Source organism: Oryx dammah, unplaced genomic scaffold, assembly GCF_014754425.2.
Source record: "Oryx dammah isolate SB20612 unplaced genomic scaffold, SCBI_Odam_1.1 HiC_scaffold_9, whole genome shotgun sequence".
Classification (NCBI taxonomy): domain Eukaryota; kingdom Metazoa; phylum Chordata; class Mammalia; order Artiodactyla; family Bovidae; genus Oryx; species Oryx dammah.
The window spans coordinates 9,672,170-9,695,762 of NW_024070193.1; the positions used below are offsets into that span (position 1 = coordinate 9,672,170).

The following is a 23,593-nucleotide window of genomic DNA, read 5'->3' on the forward strand; positions in this document are numbered from 1 at the left end:
TCCTCCCCTATCCCTGACCACTCCTACTCTGATTCCTTTGCTGCTTTTTCCTCATTGAAGCCTCTAAACTTTGCGTGTCTTAGGACTCAATACAATGTTTTCCATTCATACTCCTTCATTGGTGATTTCAAGCCACTTCACGGCTTAGTCAGCCATCTGTAACTATTGTGTATTGAGAGCACCTGGAGCGTCTGCATCAGCGAGGGGATTCAGGGTGGACAGCAGGGTATGAGCATGCAGGTGTAAGGGTCCATCTCGTCAGGTGTGTGTGGGCTGGGTGTTGCACAGCAGTATGTGGCGAAATGTAGGTCAGCAGACCTGGCCCACAATTAAAGGCTTCACAGTTCAAACTATTAGGACCGTTAAAACCGTTAGCAGCTTGCTGCGGCAGGAGCGGGGCCCAGGGGAAGGGAATGCGCTCATTGGTCAGAGCGCATCCTGGGGGCGTGGCCACACAGCTTAGGCACCCTCCTCGGGACCAAGCGGCCTCTAGATCAGGCGCGTGCAGGCCCTCAGAGGTGGAGGCAGGAGGGGGTTGGGCAGGGCAGGCTGGAGCGTGGGGGGTGGGGAGTCGGGGGACGGCAGGGTGGGTGGGGGGTTGTGGGACGGGGGGCGGTTCGGGGGACGGGGCGGGGGGGAGGGTGTCGGGGGACGAGGGGTCGGGGGATGGGAGGTGGGGGTGGGGGTGTTAGGATTAGGGTTAGCCCTTTCTTTCTCTGTGAGGAAAGACCACCCTTGGCTCTTCAAGGGACTTGACTTCAGCTTCCTTGGGGAGCTGTTTTCGTCAGATTCTTTGGGGACGAAGGCCTCCCGGCCTGCCTCAGAGACCAAGAAGAGTCCGCCCCCGAAGTCAGGAGGAACCGGAACCCAGGGAAACCCACTGGGATTGGTCATTGATTATTATGACAGGAAATCCCTTGGCGGGGTCTGGAAAGGACAAGGAATGATTTATGTAGTCTACGATCCCAGAGCATGTCTCCTGGCAGAAGAGACTGAAAATGAGAAAGAGCGACTGTACCAAGGTTGAGGCAGGCCTGGTGGAGGCCAGAAAGAGAGACTAGTTTTCCCTGTGGCCAAGTAGGGGCGTTTGGAGGACCCTGCAGTGCGATCTCAGGATTCTCTTAGTTGAAGATGGGGTCAGATGGGAGGGCTCTGAGCCCCTCAGGACACACCCTCTTCAGCCCAATATATTCCTCCCTGCACATAACCATGCCAAGGCCCTTCTTGTGGAAATAGTCACTTGCACTGAAACCTTTCCCTTCCTTTTCTGCTTCCTTTAATGGGATTGGGGGATGAGAGAGGGAGGGAACTCAGCCCTTGTAAGTTGTTAATATGTGCATTTCAATTTTCATTTAACTTAAAATAGCTAAGGTCCAACTAAGAATGACTACCTTTTCATTACTAGTGTTATACTAGTTATTTGTGAGGAGAGGGATTTTTGTAGATGGGATTTCTAGCCTCTGAGAATATAAAAGCATGTATACAGATAGCATGGTGACAGGTGAATGCACAGAGGACAGGTAAACTGAGACTCTTGGCACATCAAGCACCAGGTGGCCGTTAAGCACAATTGGTATAACCATGGAATTTCTTCAACCATATTTAAGAAACCTCTTAAGAGTAAGTTAGGTCTGGAACCTGGGGAGTAAGTTATTCTAAACCCCAAACAATAGGTTATATAAATTACTCTATTAGCATAAACAGAAGTAAAAAACAATAGAGGATTTATTATCTATATGTAGTTATAATAACCTTGTAAAAAACAATGACCTTGTAGTGATATGTATAAAAGTGTCTAGATTCTAAATCTACACTTTAGATGGAGGAAATTCTGCTAGTGTGGACGGAAGAAAAAAAACTCTGGCTATCAAAAAAACTCGGACATACAGACCCCATAGACTGTAGCCCATAAGGCTGCTCTGTCCATGGAATTCTCCAGGCAAAAATACTGGAGTGGGTTGCCATTTCCTACTCCTGATCTTCCCGACCCAGGAATCCAACCCAGGTCTCTCCTGCATTGCAGGCAGATTCTTTACCATCTGAGCCACTAGGGAAGCCCCAAACATGAGGATCAGGGATCCCATATTTACTTTATCTCCTTTATTAAAATATATAATAAAGTTTGTGATGATCCAGGGACTTAAATGTAATAATTGAAAACAATGTGTTTTAAATTTATGGATATTTGGAAAGTTTTGCTCCATTGTCCTAATTTAGTTCCCATTTACTCATTTAATAATATTTTGTATTATTTGCCAGCACTTATTATTTGCTAGGCACAATTTGTAGATTCTGAGGGTATGTCGCATAGAGTCGGACATGACTGAAGTGACTTAGCAGCAGCAGCAGCAGCAGCAGCAGCAGCAGTGAACAAAACAGACAAAAATTCCTATCTTGAAAGAGCTTAAAACTACATTGTGGTAGGCATGGGTGTGCATGCTGAGAGACAAAATATGATAAATTAATAAAATATATAATGTATTACGATGATAGGGTAGAAAAAAAGCAGGGAAAAGACATAGTGATGATGATGATGGTTTTGGCCTCACCACTTGGCATGCAGGATCCTAGTTCCCTGACCAGGGATCGAACCTGTGCTCCCTACAGTGGAAGCTCAGAGTCCTAACCACTGGACCACTAGGGAATTCCCATATAACGGCTTTTGTGTTTCTTTTACTGTGAACCATTGGCTCAGATGTCCTGATCATTTTCTGTAAGATTTGTAGTGTGATACAAAATTTTCTTTTTAAAAATGTTATGTAGTCAGATTTGTCAGTTTTTTTCTTCTGGACTTTTTGAGTCAAAGTTTTCCCCACTTCCAGGCTATAGAGAAATTTACGTTTCCTCCACCCCAGTGCTTTCATGGTTTCATATTTATTTTATCTCTGATTGATTTGTAATGTTTTGTAACATATGGTGAATGGACTAGATCTGATTTTTTTTTCATATATCTATTCAGTTATCCCAACTCTACTTTAAACTGTTGATCTCTCCCCAACAAATCTGAGATACTATCTTTATCATAAACATACATTTCCATTTTCAGAAAGATTTATTGCTCTGTTCTGTTCTACTGGTTTCTATTCTATCTAATCCTGTGCCAATTTATGTGATGAGATGTGAGGAAACATCTTGCGTTGTTCCTGATTTTAGTGGGAACGTTTTTAGTTTCTGACCATTAAGTGGTAATGTTAGCACAATATTGTAAATCAACTATGCCCCAATGAAAAATTTTTTTATAAGTGTGATGTTAACTTTGGGTTTGGGGGTAGATGTTTTCTATCAAGTTGAGGAAATTTCTATTTTTTTACTTTGCTGAGAGTTTTTATCATGAATGGGTGTTGGATTTTATCAAATGCTTTTTTGTATCAATATGGTTGTATACTTTTTCTTCTTTAGCCTGTTGATGTAATGAATTAGCAGTTCAGTTCAGTCTCTCAGTCGTGTCTGATTCTGTGGCCCCATGGACTGCAGTACGCCAGGTCTCCCTGTCCATCACCAACTCCTGGAGTTTACTCACACTCATGTCCATTGAGCCGGTGATGCCATCTAACCATCTCATCCTCTGTTGTCCCCTTCTCCTCCTGCTTTCAATCTTTCCCAGCATTAGGATCTTTTCAAATGCGTCAGTTCTTTGCATCAGGTGGCCAAAGTATTAGAGTTTCAGCTTCAATATCAGCCCTATAATCCTAATGGATTACATTACTTGATTTTCAAATGCTGAACTAGCCTTGCTTGCATCTCCTGTTGTGTATAATTCTTTCTATGCATGGCTGGATTCAATTTGCTAATAATTTGATGAGGACTTTGCATGTATGTTCATGAGAGACACTGGTCTATAGTCTTCTTTTTTTGTAATGTCTTTGTCTGGTTATAATATTAGCATAATGCTGGCCTCATAGAATGAGCTAGAAAGTGTCCCTTCTGCTACCTCTTGGGTGAGGTTATACAGAATAAGTATGGTTTCTTCTATAAATGAATTGGTAGAATTTACCTGTGAACCCATCTGGACAATATTTCCAGTTTTTAAAATGAATTTTCTTCAGTTTTCATATCAATGATCTAGCATCAGTTCAGTTCAGTCGCTCAGTCGTGTCCGACTCTTTGCGACCCCATGAATCGCAGCACGCCAGGCCTCCCTGTCCATCACCAACTCCCGGAGTTCACTCAGACCCAAGTCCATTGAGTCGGTGATGCCATCCAGCCAACTCATCCTGTCGTCCCCTTCTCCTCCCGCCCCCAATCCCTCCCAGCATCAGAGTCTTTTCCAATGAGTCAACTCTTTGCATGAGATGGCCAAAGTATTGGAGTTTCAGCTTCAGCATCAGTCCTTCCAATGAATACTCAGGACTGATCTCCTTTAGGATGGACTGGTTGGATCTCCTTGCAGTCCAAGGGACTCTCAAGGGTCTTCTCCAACACCACAGTTCAAAAGCATCAATTCTTCGGCACTCAGCTTTCTTCACAGTCCAACTCTCACATTCGTACATGACCACAGGAAAAACCATAGTCTTGACCAGATGGACCTTTGTTGGCAAAGTAAAAGCAAAGACATTACTTTGCCAACAAAGGTCCATCTGGCATAGAACCTATTTATCAAGAATTATTAGAATTTGAGCTAATTATTTAGCCTATCTGAATCTTCACAAGCTTTTAAGTGGGGATAACAAAATCTGCCTCACAAAATCATTAAGCTTAGATTCTGCAATGAGTCTAGTACTGTGAAAGTAGCACTACCTTTAGCCCCTTGACTCTGTGGTCTAGTGACTTAACTTTCTTGAAAAACAAATGCTTATAAACACACAAATGCGTGTAATGTTTTAGAAAGTTAGAAAACTTCAGTGTAATAAATTTCTCTAAACAAGGTTAAATTATATTAAGTGTATACCAAACTACCTGTATTTGTTCAGAACTTATGCTTCATCTTATCTAGATCTATATTGGGGATCTCATATGCGTGGGTATCATTTTCTGATGCTCTCAGTGGTAATATACAATCTGATAGATATGAATGTTCTGTGGGATCAAGGAGACAAAATTGAAAATTGGGCTTGTTTCATAAAATCCAGGCTCTATGATCATCATATGAACTGTATTATGTAGTATGTTAGATTGGCAGTGAGCGGAGTAGGAAACTGCTGTAAGAGGTGTGGGAAGACACTTTTGCCCAAAGCACTTATTCTTCAACCAGCTTCTTACTGCCCAAATTCCACAGCTTTCTTGGCATTCCAACATCCTATGGATTGAGAAGAACTAGTCTTTTGGGGAAAGGTTATAGATTAAGTTATTCATTGTATCAGGCAATGAAAGAGGGGTTTATTGGTCTTTTTCTAAAAGCAGATTATTAGTAGAGGTGGCAGAACAAGAAACGAGAAAGCAAAGGATGGAAGGCAAATTTACTTTTTTACAGGTGGCTGGGTTTGGGCTCTGGTATTTGCATGCAATTTAACTGCAAGAAAAAAAAACACAAAACCTACTTCTGGCAGATATGTAATGGGAATTTTCACCAACTGGATGAGAATATAACTGCTGAAATGCCCTCATCTACATATAACAGTCACTGTAAAGTAATCTTTGGAAAAAGTACTGTATTAACCTTTTAAATAAATGTTCCTCTCTTTTTAAAAGGAATAATCATAAGACATGAATTTTAATGTCTGGAGTATCAAAGATATGTTCAGTATTCCCTCAGGCTCCGGGTAAGTTTTCTGGTTATGTATTCTTCTACTTGAGAGGATTGATTTCATGAAAACAGGCTCCCCTTCGTATGGGTTTATAGTAATAGAGTTACCCCGTATAGCTTCTTCCCCTCACTTGTCACCACTGTAACCCGCTCATCCTGTCTTCTCCCTTTGCCTATTTTCTGATTATAAAATTAATATCAATTCAGCTATGTGTGTTAATTGAACAATGACTATCTAGCACCAGACCTAGGGACTATGAGGCCTGTGAGAGTTAGACATGGTCCAACATCTAGAAACTCTTACCTCATTTGGAGCAATTGCTATTGAAACAGCAAGGAGCAAACTCAAGACAATGTATTCAGCTGTGCCGTACAATTCATAGGTACCATGAAATTAAGAATCACTCCAACTGCTAACAGGGCTCATTGAAATATTGCTCCCTCTACCACTCCGCTGAAGTACTTAGATTGGTGTCCTCTAGCCATGCAGAAGGGCCTGTTATTGCTAGCTTGGTGGGTGTACCCCAGAAGTGGTATATATGGAAGGATTTCCAATTGTTTTTGGCATGCTTTAATCTTTGAATAGTTTTTTTCCTCCTAACACCTTCCTAAAGACAGAAAAAAACCTAAAACATTGTTCTTTTTTTTTCCTTGAAAAGAAAAAAAAGGCTTACAGTTGATACAGAGTAGGGGAAATAATATATGTTTAATTCCAGATCGTAGCTTGAAGACACAAATCCTACATGACTTCTGTAGGCTCACAGAGCTGTTTCTTTTCCAGCCCAGCTAATTATTCTCTTTGACCTAAGAACAGAGTCACAGAGAACTATTCAGCTATTTTGAGCAATGATTATGCAAACCATATTATAATATATGTGTATAGCCCATTATCTTAGCTAATCTTAGAAAATGATTCTATGAGTCAAATAATTTCTCTTCTCTGTTCTGAACAAGTAGGGTTTCTCTCTTGTATTAATATATAATGATTCCTTTGGCTTAGAATATGTACTTATATGCTATCTATTTTAAATTTAGCATTTGGAAAAGGAATGATTTGCCTGTGTGTTTTAATGAAAAGGATGTTTTCTTGGGTTATACAACAGCATTAAGTAACATAAACTGTTATTGAGATGTCTTTCAAGTAAAAACTTGAAGACTATATGTTTTGTCTATCCACTTATGTGCTATAGACTCAGTACACTGTATTCAAGTGTGATTGTATCATTATCAATATCATTATCCCCTTCAAATGTGAGATTCAGACTGGCATAGGTATCCATGGGAAGCAAGTTGGAGGTCCACAGCTAGAAGTATTTAAAACAAGCAAGGATAAGACACTAAAGTGTAAAAGGGAATAATACAGTGCTTAATGGATCTTTCTGTGTGCAAATCTGAGTTGATCATATTCTTCAGTCTGTATGAGACCTATATTAGTCTGCTTGGGTTGCCACAACAAAGTAAAATAAACTGGATGGCTTAAACAACAGAAAGTTATTTTCTCACAGTTCTGGAGATTGAAAAGTCTTAGAATTGAAAGTCCTATGCCAGCATGATTGGTTTTTGGTGAAGACTCCCTTCTTGGCTTGAGACAATTGCCTTTTTCAGTGTCCTCCTCACATGATGGAGAAAGAATGAGGGTAAGCTCTTCGGTGTCTGTTCTTATCAGGACACTAATCCCATCAGGAGGGTCCCATCCTCCTTACTTCATCTAATCCTAATTACTTCCTAAAGGCCCTATTTTCAAAACTCATCAAAATAGAGATTAGGGTTTCAACATAAATTTTGGGAGGACACACACATTCAGTCCATATCTAGGTCTATATTGTGATTGTGTATTATAGCATCTTCTCTCCCTCCAGTCCTGCTCCTTTCCTTCCCTACAGACACACATTCTAGGGGAGTTAATGTGTATCTTTCCCATTAATTTTCTACCTACTCAATTACATACTTGTTTGATAGGTATGATGTAGGCTTATAAATTACGTTAATACATGAGAGAGTTCATTACATTTTTATTTTTCTTCACTCAAAATTATGTTTCTGAGACTTATCCATGTAGTTATATGTAAATCTAGTTTATTAATTCTGACTACTGAACCAGTTATATGCATAAGCTGTATTTTATTTCTAATCTGTTCCGTTACTGATAAACAAATTCAACCTTTTAAAATGTTCTCTTAATCCCTAAAGATTTTATGACCTTTGATCTTCAAAATGGTGTTAAAGCCCATAATCTTGTTGTACAAGAAATAATGGTGTTAGTCTTTAATGTCTGAATTTCCATCTGATTGTTCCTAGGTTGTTGTAATCAAAATGTCTGGCATTCATAATTTCCTTCTTTCTTTACAGGTAGTACTGGCAGTGTGCAGGGGACTAGGAAGTCAAAAAAAAGCTAGCATTCTGGCCAGAATATTCTGAAATAATTTTGAGTCATGGTTTTCATTTGTTCAGGATTGTTTGCCTACTTGATATACTTTTATCTTCTTGCTTAATTTCAGGGCCACTAAGTCATCTAACTTGAATAACAATCAGACTGATTACTCCAATCTCAGTGATTCCCAGTTCCTTTTTGGATCCCAGTTCTGTCCAGAAAGTTCACAGACTCTGTCAACGGCCTTGGACTCTGAAGTCCACTTGAGACATCCAAAACAGTCAGAACAGAATTCTCTGGATGTGAGTTTGAATTCCAGAATTTCTCTGCACATGTTTCACAGTCATTATGGAGATAAACTGTAAAGATGACTTATTCTGCTGGATTATATTTTAGAATTGTACACCTCTAAGGATCACTGCCCTAAATAGATTTGTGTTTGACTGGTGATTCATTTGACTTGGTAGTCTGAAATGGACAACATTTATATTTGCATTTTCTTCTATTACTAAAGCAACACAGAACATTTCCAGTGCTTTGACCACTCCTAGGGAGTGCCAAATATTACATGACATTTTCTAAGGCTTGTCATATTATTGTTTGTGGATATTCAGTAATAAAAAAGAACATTAGAAAAATAGGGACAAAGTAATATAAATATTATTCTATATGGATTTTTTTTCCTAAGAAACATTAGATGCTTTGTGGATTTAGTCATTAACTCCTTGAAGAAGGAGATGAGGATACTGAGGCCTAAGTTGATGAATAAGGGCCAGAAAATGTGAAAGTAAAAGACACTCAGTTGTGTCCGACTCTTTGCAACCCCATGGACTATACAGTTCATGGAATTCTCCAGGCCAGAATAGTGGAGTGGGTAGCCATTCCCTTTCTCCAGGGGATCTTTCTAACCTAGGGATCAAACCCAGGTCTCCTGCATTGCAGGTGGATTCTTTATCAGCTGAGCCACAAGGGAAGCCCGAGGGCCAGAATCTCTTGGTTTTTTGGAGATCAGCTTGTTTTCTTTTGTGAGTCAGAAATATTTTTTTTAATTTATTTATTTTGGTCTAGAACCAGATTTAACTTTATACACAGACTTAACTGCATCAGATATACTTAATAAGAATAGGTCACTCCTGTAACTTAGTAAGGTATGCTCTGAGATAAGTATTTTAGTACAAAAATTGGTACCCAGTGATATGAAGGAGTAAGTGTACTACCTGAAAGTTTCAGAGTAAGTTTTGCTTTGGAATGCAGGAAATGGCTTACCATGTGCCATTTACATTATATGTCAAACTTATCAGCAAGTCTAGTTCATCAGCAACTGAGCAACAACAACTTGAGTTAAACTTATTAATATAAAAACTTTCACACATTATCTCAACACAGCATAATTTTCTGTTGTTCCCTTTAAACTTATACAATTGATTTTAAGCCATTTTAGCTAACATTTTAAATATCTCTGAGCTGGTAAGGCAGAAATTATACTAGTAAAAAGAGTTGCTTTTCTTTAATATAATTTTCTGGTACATATAAAATAAAAAGGAAATACTACATGCTGCATTGGATTTTAGTATTATAGTTTGCACTTAAGTGTAACTCTGCTTTGTATAGAAAATAGTGAATTCTATAAATATTTTTATGTGTGAAATGCTATGATGTTTTTCTTTTCCACTGAACAGAGTGAACCTAGTATTTTCACAAAGTACCAAACAAAACCCCAGCTGCTTGGAGGAGATACAAAAGATGGAGGCTTGTTTCCTCTTCCTTTGTCTCTTGGAAAACCAAAAGGCCTCTTGGAACAGTTTGAGGAGAAAAAGAAAAGTGCAAAAGACAAATGTGACAGGTACACAAAAACCTTTCAAGTGGATGAGACAGCTTCTCTTTTCTGAGTGAAATAGCAAATGGAATGTCAGTAGCTGAATAATTCAGTTTCAGCATGATAGTATTCTTACTTTTACAGCCCATCTAGTAATTCTCTTTATTTGCTTTCTTAGGCTGCCACAGTTTTAGTGTCTCTGAATATTAAGCTAAAGGACTTCTTAGAGAAATGTAATATTCAAGTAATGTTAGGTTTATTCTGCCTAAAATTCTGTCCTTTTTCTTCAGATCATCAGACTTAGGAAGTTAGTTAACATTTGTTTCAGGGTCAAGAATATAACACATGAATTATTAAATCACAGTTCAGGCTGATTTTCTCACTTTGAGATGTTGGTATTTTTAAAGATATAGCCTAAATTTTATACATATTCTTATTTGTTTTATATATATATAAGCAAATTTAGGACTACTACATTAATTTGTAAATAAATACGCTGCAGTCACTGAGGAGATTAACTTGTTCATTTCTCCACAGTAAGTTATTATGAGGACATCCTTAGTTATCACAGAGATTGTAACACCCAAGCAGAAACATACTTTATTCTTTCTTTAACAGTAAAGATGTGTCATGTAGCATCACCACTAATACTTCCATGTTGTTTTTGTTGTTGTTCAGTTGCTCAGTCGTGTCTGACTCTTTGTGTTCCCACAGACTGTAGCCCACCAGGTTTCTCTGTCCATGGGATTTTCCAGGCAAGATTACTGGAGTGGGTTGCCATTTCCTTCTTCAGGGGATCTTCCCGATCCAGGGAAAACTCATATCTCTGTGTCAACTGCATCAGGAGCCAGAATTTCTTAAAGAATTCTAGATTAGGAATTCTTTAAAAGATTAGGTATATTCTCCACTGTATACACTGTATACCTATATTCCTTTAGTGATAAAAGCAAAATACTCTATTTGAAGTGTTTGATTCTGCTGGTAAGTAAACACTTCCCAAATGTTGACAGATTTCTTTCCTCTAGGAATCTAGGCTCTAGGATTCATAACGATGGTACAGTACTACACATGAGCAGGCTCCTCTCATCTTACTGCTTCAAATAAATTAGTCTTAAGCTTTTTGTTCTCTGGGCTTTTGGATTATATTATTTTGTTTGGTCATAATTTCTGTCAGTAAAAAAACTTTTGGAAATATTGAGTTCTTGATATTTCCTTCTTCCCTCTCTCTTTCCCTCCCTTCCTTCATATTTTTATTTCATTTTTCATTTCCTTTGCTTTTTTTGTAGTGAAATGAGTTTATTTCTTTTCCTTTTTTTTTTTTTTTTGGCTGCATGGCTTGTGGGATGTTAATTCCCAGACCAGGGATTGAATCGAGGCCCTCAGCATTGAGAGCGTGGAGATGTAACCACTGGACCACCAAAGAATTCCCAGAAATGAGTTTCTGTTAACAATTATTTACAAGATGGCAAAAAATATAGTATTTATACAGAAAGAATACATGATAAGGACACTGAAGATCCTCTTTTCCATTCAAAAAAATTTCAAGTTTATGATATTGATTTAAACGCTAAGCAGAAATCATAATTTTCATAAATTCTGGCAAAAACAAACCCCATTTTAGATTGCTGTTTTCTGTCAATAAGTGCTTGTCAGAAATGTGATGAAGAGTGAGACATGTTTAAATGAGAGAGAGAAAGTATACCATTGTAAATCTGGAAGCAGGAAAGTGATAAGGCATGGTACAGAGTTAACATAAGAGATGTTACTAATCAATAAAACATGTATTTACATATTGTGTTTTGAAAGTACATGTTTTCCCAAATGAGTAGAAAGAGCATATGAGGTTAAAAAAAATCTCAAAAGAAGCCTTACTCATTCACATTGCATTTGTTATAACTCTTTTGATAGGAAATAAACTAGCCTGGATAAAAAGGAGGATATATTAGCCCTCTTAACAATCTGGGAAGGACAGAGAATGAAATGAAATCAGAATCTGTCTCTTTTCTGTGCTTCCCTCCCCATCTATGCTTCATTCTCTACTAGAGACCAGCTTCCTATTAACACAGAAAAATAGACTCTCACGCCTTAGTTACAATTTGAAAATCCTAGTGAAAGCTTCTGATGGATTTGTTTATTTGGTTATTGAGGGGTGAGTGAAGAGGGGGGTATGACTTGAAGTTCTCATCATAATCACTTATTGGATACAAAAAGAAACACTTCTCATTAGAGGTGGATGCTGGGCATACCAGACAATGGGATGTTCATTACCCAGATTCTTATTTTTTAATCAGTCATGTTTGAGAAAACAGATAAGTCTCATAACTAATGAATAACCTAAGGACCACAAGGAAATTATAAAATGAGCCATATTCTTTCAAGACTGGGGATCACCACAGTGAAACTTGTTCATTCACTTACTCAATAAATGCTGTGCTAGGCTCAATAGGGCACACTAGGGATCCCAAGGGGAGGAATAATGGTACCTGTCTTTGAAGTTCTCAGTCTTGTTAAGGAAACAGGTATGTGATGGATAAATTAACAAGTGAGCCAGAGTTAATAGTTATGAGCAACAGAAGTAACTATTTAAATGAAAAAGGAATTTATTAAGAGGGTATTGGAATGGCTTCTGGTTCTGAGTATGACAGAATAAGCATACAACATCCTATTGCTCCCACTGAATGCAACCAAGCCCTGATGTGTGCATGTAGCATCTGAGGACTCTGAAAAACAAACAGTAGCAGGTAGATTGAGGAAGGGAACTTGAATTTGAAGTATGATAGCCTAGCCTTAAGATTTCTGGGGTTTGGTTTTTAACCAAAAGGTAAGATGTTTGCTCTGTGACAGACACTGTTAAGAAAATGAAAAGACAAGCTACAGACTGGAAAAAATATTTGCAAACCACATTTTCAACAAAGGACTTGTATCCAGAATATATCAAGAACTCTTAAAACTCAACAGTAAGAAACAAGCAACTGAATAAAAAAATGGGAAAAAAAATTTTAGCAGACACTTTATCAAAGAAAACATATGGATGGCAAATACATGAAAAGTTTCTCAACACCATTAGCTATTTTGAAAATACAAATTAAAATCACAATGATATTACTAATGTGAGCAGATGATACTCAGTTCAGTTCAGTTGCTCAGTCGTGTCCGACTCTTTGCGACCCCATGAATCGCAGCACGCCAGGCCTCCCTGTCCATCACCAACTCCCGGAGTTCACTCAGACCCACGTCCATCGAGTCGGTGATGCCATCCAGCCATCTCATCCTCTGTCATCCCCTTTTCCTCCTGCCCCCAATCCCTCCCAGCATCAGAGTTTTTTCCAATGAGTCAACTGTTCGCATGAGGTGGCCAAAGTACTGGAGTTTCAGCTTTAGCATCATTCCTTCCAAAGAACACCCAGGGCTGATCTCCTTTAGAATGGGCTGGTTGGATCTCCTTGCAGTCCAAGGGACTCTCAAGAGATATTACTTGAGATGATATTACTACTCATCTATTAATGTGACTAAAAATAAAACAGACAAAAATTGGCAATGCTGGGCAAGAATATAGACCAAATGGAAATCTTGCTGGTGGATATGCAAAATGATACAGCCCCTTTGGAAAAGTTTGTCAATTTCTTATAAAATTAAACAACTTACTATCTGCCTCTGCAGTTCTACTCCTAGGTATATATCCTAGATAAATGAAAACTTATGTTTTCATAAAAGTCTATACAATAAAGTTTATTGTAGCCTTGTTCATAATCACCAAGAACTGGGCACAACCCAAATGTCCTTCAGTGTATGAATGGATAAACTATGGTACGTCCATACAATGGAACACTACTCAACAATGAAAAGGAGTAAACTACTGCTATACAACAACATAGATGAACCTTAAAGGCACTCAGTTCAGTTCAGCTCAGTTGCTCAGTCGTGTCTGACTCTTTGTGACCGCATGGACTGCAGCACACCAGGCTTCCCTGTCTATCACCAACTCCTGGAGCTTGCTCAAACTCATGTCCATTGAGTCGGAGATGCCATCCAACCATCTCAACCTTTGTCATCCCTTTCTCCTCCCGCCTTCAATCTTTCCCAGCATCAAGGTCTTTTCTAAGGAGTCAATTCTTCGTATCACATGGCCAAAGTGTTGGAGGTTCAGCTGCAGCATCAGTCCTTCCAATGAATATTCAGGACTGATTTCCTTGAGGGTTGGCTGCTTTGATCTCCTAGAAGTCCAAGGTGCTCTCAAGAGTGTTTCAAAGGCACTATGCTGAAAGAAGCCAGTCCAAAGACTATATACTATATGATTCAATTTATATGACATTCTGAGAAAAGCAAAACTATAGGGATGGTTATTAGGTCAGTGATTGATTACCAGGGATTAGGGGTGTGGGCTGGTCTTTACCACAATGAGACAGCCTGAAGGATTTGTTTGGGGGATACTGTCTCATATCCTGGTTGTGGTGGTTGTTAACATGAATCCTAAATTTGTGATAAAACTCACAGGACTGTGTACACATACATATACAAATTTCCTATGTTAATTTAAATTTTTTAAAGTGTTAAACATTATTGAAAGATATTAAGTGGTTCATTTTATTAGGATTATGTTCAACTGCACTGACATATGTACTCTCATTCTTGTAATAATAATAGAAGTATTTAAAAGATGCTTATTTTTCTTTAATGCAAAAAATCATCCTGAAGTGTGTGGTCCAGGGCTAGAATGGTAGCTCCATGGACCTCATGGCTCCTTCTAGCAGTGTGAATCTAGCAGATCCCTAAAGTATGATTCTTCCCAGTCCTCACAGTGCTTGGAGCTTTTATATCAGATTTCCAGACAGTTGATGGATGAAGGAAGGAAGAAGAGCATTTTCTGTTCCCTTTAGGATTTCGTTTTTCTTGGTCATGACATGTGGCTTGCAAGATCTTAGCTCCTCAACCAGGGATTGAACTTGGGCCAACGGCAGTGAAGGCATGGAGTCATAACCACTGGATTGCCAAGGAATTCCCGAGGATAGAATGTCATCAACCTAGGTGTCAGGGCATGGCAGGTGAAGATTAGGAATCCAGTTTGCAAGGAAGAAAATGAGGCCAGTTTAAGTTTCTGCCATAGTCATACAATTGCCAACAACTACCTACCATGGACAACTTTCCAAACAAAGTCTCAAAATCAGTCCCGTGCAGATTCTGCTGCCTACTAGCCTCTGCCCAGAGTGCACTGGACCCTTCCCTCCACTGTCGTCAGGGTAGTCCCCTTTCATCAGTCCCATGGAGCTCCATCTTTCTACTACGATAGCTACAGCCACCAGAGAAAGAGGTCACAGTATTTTTATCCTGACTCCCAATCTGACAAGGTGTATGTGAAGGGAGAGCCCAAGTTCAGGAAAAGCTCAGAAAGCAAGCCCTGGCACTCTCAGCCTCAAGAGGAGGAAAGGGACTATGCTTCTTCCCAAGATCCCTAATCTGAGGAACTCCTCAAACAGTAAAGAGGATCAGATGGAGAACAACCTAAAATAAAGAATCTAGACTTTTCACTCTTAAGTACAAATTTGTAAATGCTGTAGTAGAGGTTTCATCCAAATGCTTTGGGAGCCCTGAGGACAGGCTTCCAGTTCTGACTGGGGGCGTGAGGAAAAACTCCATCCAAGGGAGCACATCTAAACTGAGTAGGAGTTTTGGGCAGAGATCTTGGGTCTGTCAGATTCTCAAGTCTGCCTCTGAATCAGCTTACTCTGTGAACCACCATTAACACTGTTTTATATTACTCTGCTCTATTTTTGTATACTTTCAAAAATAAAAATGGAATTGTTTCCTATGGATTATTTTCAATCTGTTTTTTAATAATATTGAATGGTTATATTTCTGTTTCATCTATAAAATCATTTCGGTGGATCATTTAGAGGGTTAGGTTTCAAATGTTTAATACATATGAGAAATGTCAAGAATATACAGTGAGGTAATGATAATCTTTCAATGAATGATGCTGGGAAAACTGAATCCCTATGCAAAACAATGGAAAAGGATCTTTATCTTATACCATTCACAAATATCAACTCAAAATGGATTAAAGACGTAAATGTGAGACTTGAAACCACAGAACACCTAGAAGAAAACACAGGGAAAAACATTCTTGGCATTGGCCTTGGCAATGATGTCTTGGATATTACACAGGTAACAAAAGCAAGAATAGACAAATGAAATGACATCCAAGTACAGGCATCCCTCAGTATCCACAGAAGACTGGTTTCAGGAGCCCCTGCAGATACCAAAATCCAATGATGCTCAAGTCCCATAGTCGGCCCTCTATATCTTCAATTTTGAATGCATAGATTTAACCAATTGAAGATGGAAATTTCTGTCCATGTTTGGCTGAATCTTAAGATGCGAAACCCTGGAACGTAAAGGGCCAACTCTATTGAATGAAAAATCAGCATATAAGTGGACCCATGCATTTCAAACTTATGTTGTATAAGGGTCAACTGTAAAAAGTTTCTGCACAGCAAATGAAATCGTCAACACAGTGAAAAGGCAACCTATGGGATAGAATATACTTGCAAACCATATATCTGATAAAGGGTTAATATAAAACATTAAAGGAATACCTACAACCCAGTCGCAAAAACAAACAAAATAAACCCGAAATATCCTGATTAAAAGATGAGCGAAGGAATTGAATGGACAGTTCTCCAAAGAAGACATTCAAATGGCCATCAGTTATATGAAAAGATGCTCAGCTTCACTAATTATCAGGGGAATGCTAATCAAAACCACAATTAGATATCATCTCACACCTATCAGAATGAGTATCATTTAAATAATTAATAACAACTGTTGGCAAGTTTATAGAGAAAAGGGAACCCTTATACACTGTTGATGGGTGTGAAAACTGGTGCAGCTACTTTATTTAATTTTTTTGCCACATCATAAGGCTTGGGGCATCTCAGTTCCTCGAGGTCAAACCTGCGCCCTCGTCAGTAAAAGCTCAGAGTCTTAACCACTGGACCTCCAGGGAATTCCCTAGTGCAGCCATTTTAGAAAACAGTATAGAAGCTTCAGAAAACATTAAAAACAGAACTACCACATGATCCAGCAATTCCACTTCCAAGTATATACCCAAAGGAACTGAAATCAGGATCTTGAAGAGATATCTGCACTCTCATGTTCATCACAGCATTATTTAAAATAGCCAAGAATGGAACTAACCTAAATATCTATCAGTGGATAAATGGGAAAGAAAAAATGGTATATACATACAGTGAAATATTCTTTAGCCTTAAAAAAGAAGGAAATCCTGTCACTTGTAACAACATGAATGAACCTGGAAGACATTATGATAAATGAAATAAACCAGACAAAGCAGGAAAAATACTAATTATATGCTACCACTTAATATGAGGAGTATGAAATAGTCAAATTCACAGAAGCAGAGAGTCGAATGATGGTTGTCAGTGGGGAAGGTGTGGGGGAAACAGGAAGTATTACTCAAAGGGTACAAAACTTCAGTCTATACAAGATGAATAAATTCTAGAGAACTACTTATACAGCATAGTGTTTTTAGTTAACAATACTCCTATATTTTAAAATTTGTTTAGAGGGTGGATCTTTGTTAAGTATTCTTATCACTAATAATAATAAAGAGGGTAGAAGGAAACTTTCTGAGGTGGTATACTTATCTCCAAACTTGTATATGTCAAATATGTACAGCTTTTTGTGTGTTAATCACACCTCAATGAACTAATTAAAAAAAACTGAGTACTGACCACTCAGAAGAGATGATGACTACAAGCAACTGGCACAGCTGTCACTGTACAAGACTAGGAGTTCTTTTTGTTCAAAATTTCTAAAGCATTGCTCCACTACCTTATAGATTTCTGGGTGCTTTTAAGAGGCCTGCTGCCATGCAGATTCCTGAGCCTGTATATATCACTTGCTTTTTTAAATTTCTGCAAACTTTTAGGACCTTCTCATTATCCTTAGAGTTCCGAAATTTTATAGCACAATGGTTTGATGTGGCTCATCATAAGCTCTTGGCATGGAGGAATTCCTTTTGCCCTGCAAACTTGTGTCTTTTGGTTCTGGGAATTTTTCTTTTATCATACCTTGGGAAACCTCCTATTTTCACTCTTCTTACTGTCTGGATCTCCAATTTTGGTCAAGCATTGAATCTCCTGCATTGATTCTCTAATTTTTTAAAAAATATTTTCTTGTTTTTCATCTGTCTTTTTTCTGTTTTCTATTACATTTCCATACTATATCATCTGGTTAATTCTATTTGTTTAATTTCTGCTATTTTAATTTATAAGTACCTTTTCTTATTCTTATTATCTGCTTTTATAATTTAATATCATTCTGTTCTTATCCTTAGTTCACTAAATTTTTCATTTTAGATTTTTATTGTTTTCAGGTCATGTCTTAATCTTATTCATAAAACTGTATGGTTTGTAGGACTCTGAAATGGTTCTATCAAATTCCTCTTTTAAAGTCAGTCTTATGGAGCATCCATAAGACTGTGGCATGAAGAGCTGTCCTATTGGGGTTCAAAAATTGATATATATATTGTATAAAGAAACAAAAATCTGTAAAAATTTTTAATGATGAGCCTTGTCTGATTTTTTTCAAAAGTGGGATATTTGAGGAATAACTATGATAATTTATTTTTCATTAAAAATCAATATCATTCCCAGAATTATCTCCATTCTTACAGACAAAATAATAGTCATTAGACTAACATATGTCCAGGAATTTTTGACTATCCATAGGAAGTCACTATCCTCTGAAGCCATGTTGCCATAAAAATGAAAGCTGGTGTGTTCTACTATAGAAACCACTTGAATTGCTAAAATTCAACCTCATTTAAGATCCATATAGAGTAAATTTTAAAAAACAGAATAAAGTTTTGTTTCACTTTGGAAATGATCACAAAAAGTCAGTGTTCCCCTTTTCTAATCTGGGCACTAAGATTTCTCAGGGTTGTCTTCAGCTCTGATCAACCACTGTTTTGATGCTGCACTGGTAGAATCCTGCTATGTTCATGGAATCAATTTTGTTATCTACTGTTTAAATATTTCGCAAAGGTTCACTTTCTTTTTTTCTCTCCTATTTTAGTGAGACTTTATACAACTTCATTTCCCATATCAAAGAAAGCATTCACAAGGTAAGTATGCCACATTTCAAGGTGTTAGAACATCTTACATTTTAAGAAGTTTAATAATTGGTTTTTGTTCATATATAATAGCAGTATTTTAACTACTCTTTTTTTTATCATTAAGTGACAGTTTGCCAAGTTAGTAAAACGAGGCAACAGTCTGTGAATTGCTTCCTAATTGGGGTTTCTTAGTTACAGACATCAGTGGAAGAGTCTGAGGAACACCTCAGTTCCAGAAGTCAGTCTATTTTGGATTCTTTGGAAACTGTGGCCAAGACAGGTGAGTGTCTCGTGTTTGAGGTTATCGGCAGGGGGCACTGGCGAGCAATGAATGTGAACTTGCTGACTCTAGTCAGGTTTCTGCCAGTCCTGAGGTTCCACAGGGTGTTTCAGATGAGAGAATGGGTACATAAGATGAGCCCTGAAGAGATGTGGAGCTGAACTGGGTAGCAGGCCCCAGCCCTGTATGGGAATGCCTGGTCCCTCCATGCCTTTTTTGAAGCACCAATCCCCCACCCAGTAACCCAGCTGCTTCAAGGCAGCTGGTTCTGCCAGATTTCTAATCTCACCACCTGAAGTGAATCAATGGCATCCCTGAGTCTCAAATGAACTGCTGGCTGTGTTGTCTATAAAGGCTCCCTTGCTCTCTTAGGGCTTAGAAATAAAGATACCACTCCTTCAGGAGTCAGAAACACTCCAGTCACCTACTGTTCGGCTTGCTGCCTTCACTTCAATGACAGCTGTTTTGTAGTGAATCACAGCATCTTTCTCAATTTCAGTTACAGTCTGTGGTCTGTAAAGTCCTCTGTTCGGTCAATTAGTGATTTACGTTTAGGTGAAACCATGGTTCAGGCCCTTATTCATCAGAAGGGAGCCATGACACAGCTCTCCTTAGATGAACACTTCCCCTGGAACCAACAGCTTTTCAGCTCAACAGCAAGCTGATGACTGCATCTGCACTTGTTTGCATTTGTCTCTGTGTTTATTTTTTTTTACTTTAAACAAATTGAAGTCAACTTATTCAAATGCCAAGGGATGGATTGCTCATGATTTACAAAAATTAATGCCTTTGTGTAACTTTGAAATTAATCCCCATCTGTCTGCAGCAAAGAAGCACTGTACTGTCTGCTGGCTTCCAACCTGAGTATCCCACACACAGGGCCACTGTGCATTTGCTTAGAAACCAGTTCTGGAAGCCCAGGACTGTTACCCTCACAAGAAGATGCAAGACAAAGAGCAGAACGAAAAAGGTGGCTTCCGGTGTTTAACATGATAAAATAGCTCATTGTAAGTGCCAAAAGGCAGGCACTCTTTTTACTCCTCACATTTAAAACTGGGTGAAATATTGATATAAAAAGGAGGACTGCAGCAGAGTCCAGAACAGGGGATGGAAGTGCTCAAGGCCACAGCACAGGGTCAAGGCAGAGAGAGGAGAACTGAGTCTGCAAAGGGAGACATAGGCATGCCTCGGTAGGCATAGGGATCCTGAGGCATAGGGATGCTGATTCTTCCCTCCTGACAGTTCCTTAACTTTCAGAGCTTACGACTGACCAGGCAAACGGTAAAACACTGTGGCATTACATTAATTAAAAGCCAGGTCATTCTTAAAAATAGGCACGCAAGTAGCTTGTCCAGAGCCATTCCCTTTCTTGGTAGGCAGTCACTGAGAGGAACCAGGTAAATCTGCTGTCAAATGGCTAGGCCCAGTCCAGCTAGCCTAGAGCACCGAAGCTGCCAGTCAGTGCATTCTGCAGGCTTTCAGTAGGCATTCACTGTGTTTGGAAGGGGGCAGATACTATGTGAAAGCACTCTCTTGGTTTATTATGTAATTCACAGAATGAGGTCATAACGTCTTTCCCCAGTCACACTCTGCCTGTACAACCAGAAGGATCACTCAAAGCCATCTAATCTAACTCCCCTTCTTCTTCAGTTGAGGACACCAAGAACCAGACGAACAGAATGAATTGCCAAGGCCATCCATCCACAATCCACTTTACCTTGGCTTTAGGTGGGGTAATTAGTACACAGCAGTACTTTCACCTAAGATGTATAAATTCTATTGAAAAGTATGGTCATCAGGAGAATAAAAAGGAGAGGCCACTATCAAAATCAGAAAATACCTCTTTTGGAAAATAGGTAACTCCATACATCAAAATTCATTCCACAGGAATCAACATACTGTGTGGTGATTAAATCATAAATAGAACTATAAGAAGCATGAGCAACATTTTTATAATTTTAGAGTGAGAAATGCCTTTCTGAGCAAGGCACAAGAAGAATGAAAGCCATCTATATGAACCATGTTGGAATGGAAATATTTATTAATTGATAAATGAAGGTAGCAAGGTGCTTATGTTCACATGGCTTGCTCCAGGACACATCATATGGCCGAGAGAGATCAGTCAGTGAAAACTGGGAAGGGTACCCTATAAAAAGGGAGGACTGAGCAAACTCCTCTTATACATGGAGCCTTCCAGACCTTTACTCAGGTGGCTTTCATTAGCACAGCAGGGAGAGCAAAACTATAAAGGGAAATCACTGGCCATCAGTGGAAAAGCATCAGCATACAACCTCATCTCAATGGAGCCCTTGTTGAATCTCTAAAATAGAAATAAAATTTTTTTTGAGAATGGCAACAAGGTGGTGGGGAGTAGAAGGACCTTCAGTTCACCTCCTCTTACAAGCATGCCAAAATCACAAGTAACTGCTGAACAACCATCAATAAAAAAGACTGGAATCTACCCAAAAAGGGGGGTCAAATTCAAAGCCATAAAGAAGAAACCATGAGATGGTAGGAGTGGCACACTCACAATATGATCAAATCCCATCCCACCCAGGTGGGCCCACAGTCGAGAATCATTGTATTGCAGATGTTCTCCATACGGGCGAGAGCTCTGAGCCCTGTGCCAGGCTCCCCGGCCCGGGAGTCCGGCATCGGGAGGAAGTGCTCCCAGAGCATTTGGCTTTGAAGGGCAGGGGGACTTGACTGCAGGAGCCCCTCAGGACTGGACAAACAGAGACTCCATGCTGGGAGGGCAAAAGCAGCGACTCCATAGCAGCGACTACCTGCTGGTCTCAGAGGGTTTCCTGGAGAGGTGAGGGCAAGGGTGGTGGGGGGCACTTAGCAGGGTCCTGCATGAACTCTGGCTGGAGGCAGACATTCCCGGTCCCTGGTACCAAGACCTGGCCCCACCAACAGCCTGCAAACTCCAGTGCTGGGACGCTCAGACCCCACAGAATCATCTTGACAAGAAAACAGAGGGCTTCCCTGGTGGTCCAGTGGTTAACAACCCGCCTGCCAATGCAAAGGACACAGGTTCAATCCCTGGTCTGGGAAGACCCCACATGCCAAGGGGCAACTACACCTGTGCACAACTACTGAAGCCAGTACACCACGCACTGAAAGCCTGTGCTCTGCAACGAGGAAACCGTTCTCACTGCTCTGCAACCGCAGTGAGAAGCTGTGCACCCCAAGAGAGTAGCCCCCAGCCCATTGTAACTAGAGAAAGCCTCGAGGCAAGGAAGACCTAGTGCAGCCCCCAAATAACCAAATAATAAATACAATTATCTTAAAAGAAAATAGAAATACTGGCAGTATGCTGGCAGTGCACTCAGGGGTCCTGCGGATCTGTCTCTTTCTTCAGCAGTGTTTGGATGGAACAGACCCAGGGATGCCCTTTGCTCTCACCTCTGACCACCCTCCAACTTTTTTCCACTCACAGCTTTCGAGTCAGCCACTCAGCTATCCTCGGCCACCAGGCCCAGCCAAAACCATTTTTTGAGATTAACTCCTTATTACCCATCAACCATGTGAGCTCCCAGATTTGTCACAATTATTTCATCAAGGTGGAGGCCGCTGTCGACCGCCTGGTCAACAGGCGTCTGCAGACCTCGTCTCCTACCTCTTTCTAGAGGGTGTGGGCCACTTTTTCCCCGCTTACTGGCTGAGCAGAAGCACCAGGGCGTTAGCGTCTCTGGAAAATGCAAAATCAGTGTGGTGGCCGCTCCCTGTTCCAGGACGCGCTGAAGCCATCTCAAGAGAAGTGGGTAAGGCCCATGACGCTTATGGAGACGGCTGTGTTCATGGAGAGGAACCGGAACCAGGCGTGTGTCGACCTGCGCACCCCGGGCTCCGCCCGTGCAGAACCCGCCTGTGGCTTCCGGGAGAGCGGCTTCCTGGTGAAGCTCATCAAGAAGATGGCGACCACCTGATTAACTTCTGTGGGCCGGCTGGTCCCCAGGCAGGGCTGGGCGAGTATCTCTTTGGTAGGCTCACCTTCAAGTCTCCCAAGCACAGTGGCCTTTGAGGAGCCCCCCTGGTTTCTGCGCTTTTACCTGAAGCCCCTCTCTGCAGCCACAAGGCAGCTTTTTAACCACCCTGGAGCCCTCTCCCAAGCCTTGGACCAAGTGTAAACAGGAAAACTTTTGGAAGAAAGAGATTGTCCAGAGTATGGAAGTGGACTTTAAATGGCATATTTTTCTAAAAAGCTAAAAATACCTGTTTATAACCAAGGCAGAAATGAAACGAGTCCTCTTCTCCGGAAGACACACACACACACACACACACACAGGATCTATAACCTACAC

General features: G+C 39.9%; 1 protein-coding gene across 1 annotated transcript in view; it reads left to right on the forward strand.

Annotated features, from left to right (window-relative positions):
- Positions 1-425: 425 nt before the first annotated feature.
- The window catches only part of IHO1 (interactor of HORMAD1 1), a 27,058-nt gene continuing 3,890 nt past the window's right edge, over positions 426-23,593 (forward strand). The window contains exons 1-7 of the mRNA XM_040247023.1: positions 426-518; positions 2,260-2,420; positions 5,629-5,699; positions 8,182-8,356; positions 9,734-9,897; positions 18,967-19,015; positions 19,199-19,292. Coding sequence (XP_040102957.1) covers positions 5,644-5,699; positions 8,182-8,356; positions 9,734-9,897; positions 18,967-19,015; positions 19,199-19,292 — 538 coding nt within the window. The 5' untranslated portion in view covers positions 426-518; positions 2,260-2,420; positions 5,629-5,643. The remainder of the gene's footprint in view (positions 519-2,259; positions 2,421-5,628; positions 5,700-8,181; positions 8,357-9,733; positions 9,898-18,966; positions 19,016-19,198; positions 19,293-23,593) is intronic.